The sequence below is a fragment of the Lepidochelys kempii genome, chromosome 14 (assembly GCF_965140285.1).
Source record: "Lepidochelys kempii isolate rLepKem1 chromosome 14, rLepKem1.hap1, whole genome shotgun sequence".
NCBI lineage: Eukaryota > Metazoa > Chordata > Testudines > Cheloniidae > Lepidochelys > Lepidochelys kempii.
The window spans coordinates 795,324-805,583 of NC_136393.1; the positions used below are offsets into that span (position 1 = coordinate 795,324).

The 10,260-nt window shown below is 44.1% G+C and overlaps 1 protein-coding gene across 1 annotated transcript; it reads left to right on the forward strand.

The window, feature by feature from the left end:
• The first annotated feature begins 26 nt into the window (after window positions 1–26).
• Window positions 27–8,762, forward strand: ALYREF (Aly/REF export factor). The gene is made up of 6 exons (XM_073311281.1): window positions 27–310; window positions 683–814; window positions 4,498–4,645; window positions 4,752–4,815; window positions 4,961–5,141; window positions 8,472–8,762. The coding sequence occupies exons 1-6, from the start codon at window positions 74–76 to the stop codon at window positions 8,484–8,486; spliced, it is 777 nt and encodes a 258-aa protein (XP_073167382.1). The 5' UTR covers window positions 27–73; the 3' UTR covers window positions 8,487–8,762.
• The last annotated feature ends 1,498 nt before the right edge of the window (window positions 8,763–10,260 follow it).

The window sequence follows — 10,260 nt, forward strand, 5'->3', positions numbered from 1 at the left end:
TGGCCCGCCCCTTCCGGTTCCGGCGCCGGCGCAGCGCGGCCGGAAGTGCAGGCCCCGGAGCGGAGCCGCCATCATGGCCGACAAGATGGACATGTCCCTGGACGATATCATCAAGCTGAACCGCAGCCAGCGGGGGGCCGGTCGCGCCGGCGGCGGCCGCGGAGGCCGGGGCCGCGGAGGCGCCGCCCGCGGAGGGGGGCCCGGCCGGGGCAGCGTCGGAGCGGGGCGAGCGGGAGGCGGCGGCCCCCTGCGGAACAGGCCGGTCATGGCCCGAGGCGGCGGCAGGAACCGGCCCGCGCCCTACAGCCGGGTACGGAGCGAAGCGGGGGCGGGCGCCGGCCGAGGCCCCGTAGCCGGGGGCGGGGCGCCGCGCGTGGACCCAGGGGCCGGGCCCCCGGAGCCGCAGACTGGCTTGTGGGAGCAGCAGGCGCGAGGGGCTGGGGCTCGGTCCTGGGGGCAGGCGGGCCCGGCGGGAGGCGCTTTGTTCTCTCCCAGCAGCCGGCAGTCGTCTCGCGGCCGAGCCGGGGCGAGCGGGCTCAGGGGCTCGGGAAGAACGAGTCCTCCCCGCAGCGGATCTAGATGGGAGCGCGGAGGAAGGAGAGCCGAGGCCCTGGGGGGTGGCGGGATCCCAGGCGGGGGGCTTGGTCCGGGATCGTCAGTGAGAATATTTGTTCTGTTTCAGCCAAAGCAACTCCCGGAAAAGTGGCAGCATGACCTGTTCGACAGCGGCTTTGGGGCTGGGGCTGGCGTGGAAACCGGGGGGAAGCTATTGGTTTCTAATCTGGACTTTGGTGTGTCGGATGCAGATATCCAGGTAAGAAAGCCCTCCCCACCCCCTTACAAGTGTTGGAAAAACCACAAGGGAGACACTTTAGGGTGGTTGGCTTGGGCATTTTGGGGTAATGTTGCATTTTCTGAGGTCTGTGGACCCTTCCTCATGGAATGATATAGTGATCTCTACGGCAGTTATCTTTGGACTCTTTATTGTTGATTGACTGCTTTAGTACTGTCTGATGTGACTGGAGTGCAAAAAAAATGGTATTTTGTTCCTCTCTAGTTCATTTAATGTTTAATAAATGACTGAGCAAAGGTGCCTGTGTGGGAAGGCTATGATGTTTGATCTGAAAATTTAATGTAACTTGCTCAAAACCTGAGACCTGCAAATCCCAGTAAATGCATTTCTTCCAGTTCTGAACTCATATGCTGCTCGACAAAACATGTACTGACTTGTGGGGGGTCTCTAATCAACTGAGGTGGGAACATGCTTTTGCAGAGAAGGGATATAACAAAAAGCATATGAATTATGTACTGTTGCTCTATAGCATCTGTAACTCTCATGATACTGTAAAGGAGCCAAGATCTCACAGCTGAAATGTGGCAGCCCTAGTGTTTGTCATTTGCTGTACCCATCTTCATCGAGGCATATGGAAAGACTCTAACGGCTAGTCTTCACTGACAATTGAAAAATACATCCTAAGTATTTTGAGTTAGCCTAATACAACTAAAATGCAGGCTCACAGGTTTGAAGGCTAGCTTCCCCCTAGTTACCTAGGCCCAGATTCTTGAACATAGTTAGGCCACTAAATTTCATTGACTTCAGTTGCAATTAGGAGCAGAAATACTTTTGAGGATCTGGGCCCTAGTGGTTAATTAAAGTGACCTCAGATATGCTAACCCACATCTTAGGAGCATTAAGAGGTTTTTTCAAACATGATAAACAAGTTAGATGCCTTCAGGTTGGCAGGCCGTGATGAAATATATCCTTGAATACTTGAGAAACTGGCTGAAGAGATCTCTGAGCCATTAGCAATTATCTTTGAGAACTCAGGGAGGATGGGAGACATCCCTAAAGACTGGAAAAAGGCAAATATAGTACTTTGTTATAAAAAGGGGCATAAGGATAATCCAGGGAATTATAGACCAGTTAGCTTAATTTGGGAACCTGGAAAGATAATGGAGTAACAGGCAACATGGGTTTGTCGTCAAATCATGTCAAAGGAAATTAAGTTGGTTTGACAGAGTAACAAGCCTTGTGGATAGGGCTGAAGCAGTAGCTGTGATATATCTCAATTTTAGTAAGATATTGTCTCACTTGACCTTGTCGTAAGCAAACTAGGGAAATCTAGCCTAGATGACTCTACTCTATGGTGGGTGCACAACTGGTTGGAAAAGCATACTCAGAGAGGCGTTAGCAATGGTTCACGGTCAAGCTGGAAGAGCACTGAGTGGAGTCCTGCAGGGATCTGTCCTGGGTCTGGTTCTATACAATATCTTCATAAATGAATTGGATAATGGCATAGAGAGTACTCTTACAAAGTTTGCGGATGATACCAGGCTGGGAGGGGTTGCAAGTGCTTTGGAGGACAGGATTAGAAAACAAATGATCTTGACAAACTGGGGAAATGCTCTGAAATAAATAGGATGAAATTCAACAAGGACAAATGCAAAGTAGTACACTTAAGAATGACTAATCAGTTGCACACATACAAAATGGGAAATGACTGCCTAGGAAGGAGTACTGCAGAAAAAGATCTGGGGGTTATAATGGATCACAAACGAAATGAGTCAACAGTGTAATACAGCAAAAAAGCAAACATCATTTGAGGATGTAGTAGGAGTGCTGTAAGCAAGACATGAGCCAGTTCTTCCACTCAGCACTGATGAGGCCTCAGCTGGAGTACTGTGTCCACTTCTGGGCACCACACTTTGGGAAAGATGTGAACAGATTGGAGAAAGTCCAGAGAAGAGCAACAAAAATGATTAAAGGTCTAGAAAACATGACCTAGGAGGAAAGATTGAAAAAACTGTATTTATTTAATTTGGATAAGAGAAGACACGGTGGTAGGGCATGATAACAGTGTTCAAGTATGTAAAAAGGTTGTTATAAAGAGGAGGGTGATGAATTATTCTGCTTGTCCTCAGAGGACAGGACAACAAGTAATGGGCTTAAATTGCAGCAAAGGAGATTTAGGTTAGACATTGGAGAAAAATTTCATAACTGTAAGGGAAGTTAAGCACTGCAACAGGCAACTTTCAAGTGATCCAACCCTTGTCATTTGCTCCCAGCTTCTGGCAGTCAGAGGCTAGGGACACCCAGAGTATGGGTTTGCATCCCTGAGCATCTTGGCTAATAGCCATTGATGGACCTCTGCTCCATGAACTTACCAGTTCTTTTTTTGAAGCCTGTTATAGTTTTGGCCTTCACAGCATCCCCAACAATGAGTTCCACAGGTTGACTGCGCTTTGCGTGAATACGAACTTTTTTTTTTTGTTTGTTTTTAAACCTGTTGTCAATTTCAGTGAGTGACCTCTGGTTCTTATGTGAAGGAGTAAATAACACTTCCTTATTTACTTTTTCCAAACCAGTCATGATTTTATAGACCTCAATTGTATCCCTCCTCAGTCTTCTCTTTTCCAAGCTGAAAAGTCCCAGTCTTTTTAATCTCTCCTCATATGGAAGCTGTTCCACACCCCTGATCGTTTTTGTTGCCCTTTTCTATACCTTTTCAAATTCCAATGTATCTATTTTGAGATGGGGTGACCAGATCTGCTTGCAGTATTCAAGGAGTGGATGTACCATGCATTTATACAGAGCAATATATTTTCTGTCTTATTATCTATCCCTTTCCTAAAGGTTCCTAACATTCTCTTAGCTTTTTTGACTGCCACTGCATACTGAGTGGGTGTTTTCAGAGAATTATCCACAGTGACTCCAAGATCTTTCTTGAGTGGTAACAGCTAATTTAGACCCCATCCTTTTGTATGTATAGTGGGGATTATGTTTTGCAATGTGCATTACTTTGCATTTATCAACATTGAATTTCATCTGCCATTTTGTTGCCCAGTCACCCCGTTTTGTGAGATTCCTTGGTAACTCTTCGCAGTCAGCTTTGGACTTAACTATCTTGAGTAATTTTGTATTGTCTTCAAATTTTGCCAACTCACTGTTTACCCCTTTCTCCAGATAATTTCTGAATATGTTGAACAGCACTAGTCCCAGTAGAGACCCCTGGGTGATGCTGCTATTTCTCTCTCTCTCCATTCTGAAAATTGACCATTTATTTCTACGCTTTGTTTCCTGTCTTTTAACCAGTTACTGATCCATGGGAGGACTTTCCCTCTTATCCCATGACAGCTTACTTTGCTTAAGAGCCTTTGCTGAAGGACCTTGTCAAAGACTTTCTGAAAGTCTAAGTACACTGGATCACCCGTGTCCACATGTATGTTGACCCCCTTAAAGAATTTACCTTTATCCAGGGCCATTAAGTTTTCTTCTAGAGCAACTTCTTGTGTGACTTTGAGTTCCCTCCTTTCATAGATGGTTTTTCCTGGGCTGCCAATGTTTACAGTTTTGACAGCTGTAAACCTCTCTGAGAGATGGTACTTGTATTAGAGAAGATACCAACGCTTGTCCTTTCCTGTCTGGTGCTGGTGTAAGATAAATGTTCTAGCGGCAGTTCGGTTAGCGATAACAGCTCCCCTGTCTCTGTTGCACAGGAGCTCTTTGCAGAGTTTGGGACCTTGAAGAAAGCAGCGGTGCATTATGATCGGTCTGGACGCAGTTTAGGGACAGCAGATGTGCATTTTGAAAGAAAGGCAGATGCTCTGAAAGCTATGAAGCAGTACAATGGAGTCCCCCTGGATGGTGAGTCTGTTTGGCTGTTTTCACAGGACAATTCACTTGCTGGGTGGAGGACTCTAGATGCCAGTGGCATGTGTATAAAGATTAATTATTGCTTTCTCTCTTTTAGGGCGCCCTATGAACATTCAGCTGGTTACATCACAGATAGACACACAGCGGAGACCAGCACAGAGGTGAGAAGCTTTTGTTTGATATGGGCCTGTGCAATTGGCCTGTTGCACCTCATTAGCATGGGCACTGAATTTGCATTTCTTTGTGGCTGTTGGGGTTGACTAGACTGTACTGTGCCTGTAATACAGCTCTTTCTCTGCTTCACAGTGTAAACAGAGGAGGCATGACCAGAAGCCGTGGTGGTTCAGGAGGATTTGGTGGTGGAGGTGGCAACAGGCGAGGTAACCGTGGTGGGAACAGAGGGAGAGGCAGAGGGGCTGGAAGAAGTTCCAAACAGCAGCTCTCTGCAGAAGAACTAGATGCACAGTTGGATGCTTATAATGCCAGGGTAAGTGTGGATGCTCAATCAGTCCTTATCTGGAAATGGAAGGGTTTAGCTCTCAATGGCTGCACAGAAAAGGGTGGAGTATTTATCATAACATGGAACCAAAAAAGCCTCCTTGGGGCTAAGCAGTACCTGGTTCCTGTAGTTAATTTCATTCCCACAAATGCTCCAACTGCTCTTACTCATGATTGAGAAACAGCCATCTCTGGGGTGGGGACATTCTGCAACATCCAGGACCAGTTTTTCAAACAGGCTGGGTGTTCACTTGGGCCAAACTCTCACATGTAATTGCACACTGCAAGTTGCACATCCTGGGAACACATGAATGAACACAAAACTGCACATTGAACTTATTTGAAAATATGTATTCAACATCTTACGGGTAAATGAAGGGCTGGGGAAACTAACAAGCCTGAGCTGGTGTTACTCTTGTGATGGGGAGTGGTTGTATTTATAGGCCTATTGCTCTGTACACCAGTAATAAAGAATCAGTAATAGAAACAGAGGCAAACCAGAGTAGTCTGTTGAGGCTGCTAGGGAAAGTTGGAGCAGGATGGGGCTGTTATCAAGGGAGGAAGCAGGTCCCATGTATAAACCAGATGATGTAATTAATAAATCCAAAGGCTGCATAGCTTAAATTTGCTAAAGAGTAGGTGATGAAGTGTGTTGGGGGGAGAAAAATACCCGCTGGCTGAACCATATGAAATACCTCCTGGCCTAAGGCAGTTGGGTGACAAACTTACTGTACCATTGACCGTTTAAAAATCCAGTCATAGATAACTGGGGTGTGTGTGTGCCTGAAGATTGAAGTGAGTAGATTTGGCAGTTTAGCAGAATCAGAAAGTGTTCCTGTCAGCTACTGTCCAGTAAGACTCACTCACCACTGGTAAAATAATGGAAGAAATGTGATTAGAAAATCACTCAATATCTAGAAGATGAAGCAGCAATAAGCAGTATTGTGGGCTTATAAAGGGCAAATCTTGACAGGCAAACCTGATTGCTTTCTCTCATAGAACTACAAAAATAGCATTGGGGGAAATGCAGTAGGCGTGGTCTCATGGGATTTTAATAAAGAATTGAAAAGCCTCATAAATCTCAGTTGGAAAACTGGGCTTGGAAACTGGCTAAAACTATAAACAGGATCACAAACAACAGAGTAGGTAGTTATGAGAGGGCATTTCTGGTGATTGATCCAGGTTGGGACCAGTGTTGCTGAAACTCTCCCAGTGATACTGAAATAAGACAACAATGAGGGAAAATGATACAAAGGGACCTAGTGACTAGAACCATGGCTGCAAGAGATTGAAGGATGGATGGGCAGAAATCTACAACATGACCAATACCATTTTGGGCTTGCCTATGCAAAACTGTCAGGTTAAAGGCCAGGTTTATGCTCCAAAATAGTAGTCCTCAACCTATATACCATTGTGGGCCACATATGCATCTCTGTGTTATGTAGGCCACATCCACACAATATATATACTACCGGTATGGCCCTGAGGATGTCACATGGGCCACAACTATGTACTGATTGGGCCTCAAGCAGCCCACATGTTGAGAACCACTGTTCCAAAGTTGTCAGTAAGGTGTGATGTGTGATCCCTGATAGTTATACCAGCAGCACTTTTGCCAACATAGCTTATTTTGCTCAGGGGGCAGGAATCAGCTAAATTGTCAAAAGTGCCATTTTGCCAACATAAGCTGCAACCCAGTAGGAGCGTTTTGCCAGAACTGACCTGCCAAAGTGGGGAGGTGATAGGTGGGATCCAGTGTGTCCCATAGAATATCCTGAATGGAATGAATTTGTTTCAACATTGTGCTTTAGAATCTGAGTTATTTTACAGAAAAAAATATTCCTTGTCTTGGTTGCAAAGAAAATACTAAATTGTGAACTGAATGCTCATTGATGCAGTGATGTCTGCTTGAGTCTGCAGGTGGGCTGAAGAAATAACATTGAGAGGCATGAGCTGTCCTAGTCATCTCATCAAACTATCAATGAGTCCTAACCGCTGTTTAAATGTCAACTTTGTGCTGTTGATCACTGCAGCAAAAACATGTACCTATCATATGCTGATCTCACAGTTCCTCCCAGACATCCTTGGGGTGCTGACTTCCACCTGCACCTTACCCAGCTGCCAAAACAAGAGTCTCCTTGGCAATTTCTGTAGCTTTTTATGTGAGATCACTACAAAAATCTGCAGCACATTGAAAACTGGTAACATTAACATGAATTTAATATCAACATACAGCACAGGACCTACCGTATTGACTATTCATTTTTCATAATTTAGGAAGATCCTACGTTTGAGAGTATACCCCACAGCTCACCAATTAAACTAGAAGGAATAGGATGAAATTAGAGGTGATTGGGGAGAAAGGAGAGCCTTAGACAGAATAACAGAAAAAAACATTGACAGCGAGACGTATTAAGCTGTAGAATCCACTCCCTGGGTGAAGTGGTGGCATTTAAATGGGGTCTTTTAGAATTAGACTGGACACAGCACTAGAAAATATACAGTAGAGAGCAACTATGCATGTGCAGGGAAACAAAGGTCTTGTCTAAAGAAAAGGAGGACTTGTGGCACCTTAGAGCCTAACAAATTTTATTTGAGCATAAGCTTTCGTGAGCTACAGCTCACTTCATCGGATGCATTCAGTGGAAAAACTGAAGAAGCAGCTGACAAAGAACTAGCCAAAGCCTTAAATTTGTGCAAACACTGTTGCTATGATGTAACTGCATTTGACCTAACCACTGCAAAAATTCATTCCACTGTAATGTTTCACAATATATAAAGCAGAAGCGTGTCATAGGATATTCTTCTGCATAAGGTTTTTGTAGTATGTCTTAGTCTACCATAAAATATTTTAGAGTATGATTATCTTTAATGTTTACATAACAGTGTATTAGCAGCATGCAATAATTACATCATAAGTTCTCAAGCAGAAGCAGTCTATTGCAAGGGTTTTCTTTGCTGCCAGTTATTATAGGCTAAGTTAGAAAACTGACTAGCAACACTGAATACTGTAATTAGAAATGGATGCTGATTTAATAAAATTTAATTTTAAAATGTACCAAGTTAAACTGGTACAAATCTCTAAAGCATTAAACCAGTTTCACCTTTTCTTATCTAATAGCTTGCAATGTTCCACTGGCTTAACAAGAGAGTATTAAATCAATCTAGTTAAAATGGTGCACTTTTCTAGTGTAGAAAGGCTTAACTACATCTGACAGACCTGTATTTTAACAGAAGTTTCCATGAGACACATGGAAAGCTTTTTCTTCGTGTTCTATCTTGCAGCACTGTGAATAACTGAGCTTCTCTCTTCTTCTAGATGGACACCAGTTAAAGCAGTGAGCACATCCCCTGCATGGAAAGGACTCCAGACATCTCATTCCATGCTCTCCGGAGGGAGGGGTGTATGACTGTGGCCACTAATATCAAGGATGGAATTTGTTTTACTTTTATGTTTTGGAATAGGTTTTAAACTCATGTAAAGGTTTTTTTTAATTCTGAAACAGATCTGTTTTGTACTGAGTTATTTTTGGGATAAATTTTACTGGTTGCCTGTTGGGCTGAGGTGGTTTTTTCACCTTTGCCGTAATAAAATAGAAATGTGTCTAGAGCTGTAAACGTCTGCTTCGTGTTGCAGCTGGAGTCTGGGGATGGAGCCTGGCCTGGGGCTGCAGGAATATGAATATGATGGGTAGGGATCAGAGGAATTGGTATGCAGGCCCATTTCTAAATGTTGGTGTCAAGTCACTCTCCTCTGAGGAAGGGGGGTTGCTGTTCTGCCTCAGATCTTCCCTGCCCCCACAGTGTCAGTGGTGGCCTGTAAACTGCGCGCACCAATTTCCCTGTGCTGAGTAGATCCTGTGGGTAGCTGTACAATCCAATACTGCTCTATTTACACATCTGCCTGAAATGAAATGAAGACTCACTCCAGTGTAACGAGTTAATAAAGGGTGCACAAACCTCCTTGCTGGTCTCTGGGAGGAGGTGAAATTCTTGTTGAAGTTGTTTTGTATTTAACACTTGGTTCCAAAGTTCAGTGCTGATCCCACCTCTTCAGTATTTTTACTGTAAACAGTTGCTGTGCGAATTCAGTGACTCCAAAATGCCAAGTAAAGATTTAGTCTTTCAACTATCAATTCCCCATTGAATTATTTCTATAAATGGCTTTGGTGTTTGATTAAAAAACTTATAGCAAAAAGAATCTAGAGGTCATAATCTTCAATTTGTACTCATTACTAATCTACTGGCAGTTGGGCCTGGGAAAGAGCTATCTTCCAACTCTTTGGGGAAATGCAGCAAAGGAAACCTCAGCTTGTATGGCTCTAAAAGCAAATGTGGCTAAGGTACAGGACACCTCTTCTACCTTCCCAGTAGTGTTCGCATTGGAGAAGAATGCTAAACCTAGAAATCAGGAGAAAGCAAATCATACACAGGGCCCTTGTGCCAATGCAACCACAAGTACTTCATTTGGACTTAAGTGTTCATGTGTCTAGGCCCAACATATGATCATTAAGTGACAAAATATGAGGACTTTTCTAGACTGGTGAGGCTAGAGATGAGAACTTCTGCATCATTGGTGGGGGGAGTCAGGTATGGGAAGCGGTATCACTATTGTTCATGTACTCCACAGCTAAAATAAGCAATGAGAGTTAAGTAGACAGTTTTCAGCATGGAAAAGTTGAGTGTGTGCCATAGGCATGAGATCAAGATTCCCTACCCCAAATAGTGGTCCAGGGACATCTACATCAAACACGTCACCGGCCACCGACAGTACCAGGTGAGAGCCGGTATGACATCGTGCATCAACTATGAGAAAGGGACCGAGAGACTTTTTCCATTGGACCATATGAACTGGAAACATAAATTCACTGAACATTAAATCTCACCAAATGAGGGTAAATCCATCCTCATCATTGTATGCGCTCATTATACTCCACACCTGAACATAGCCATTATATGAACAACATACCCCTATATCTCAATGTCTGTACTTTGAGCTGTTAAACTTTTACCCCCAATTGGGGAGATTGCAGATTATGTATTCCTTATGCCACCTGTTCCTAAACTGAATTTTGCACCTCTTGATAATCTGTACCTTCCCTGATAAC

Coding starts and splice junctions, on each gene's coding strand:
- ALYREF (XM_073311281.1), top strand. CDS start 74: ATGGCCGACAAGATGGACATGTCCCTGGACGATATCATCAAGCTGAAC. Junction 815..4,497: donor TGTCGGATGCAGATATCCAG/GTAAGAAAGCCC, acceptor TCTGTTGCACAG/GAGCTCTTTGCAGAGTTTGG. Junction 4,646..4,751: donor CAATGGAGTCCCCCTGGATG/GTGAGTCTGTTT, acceptor TCTCTCTTTTAG/GGCGCCCTATGAACATTCAG.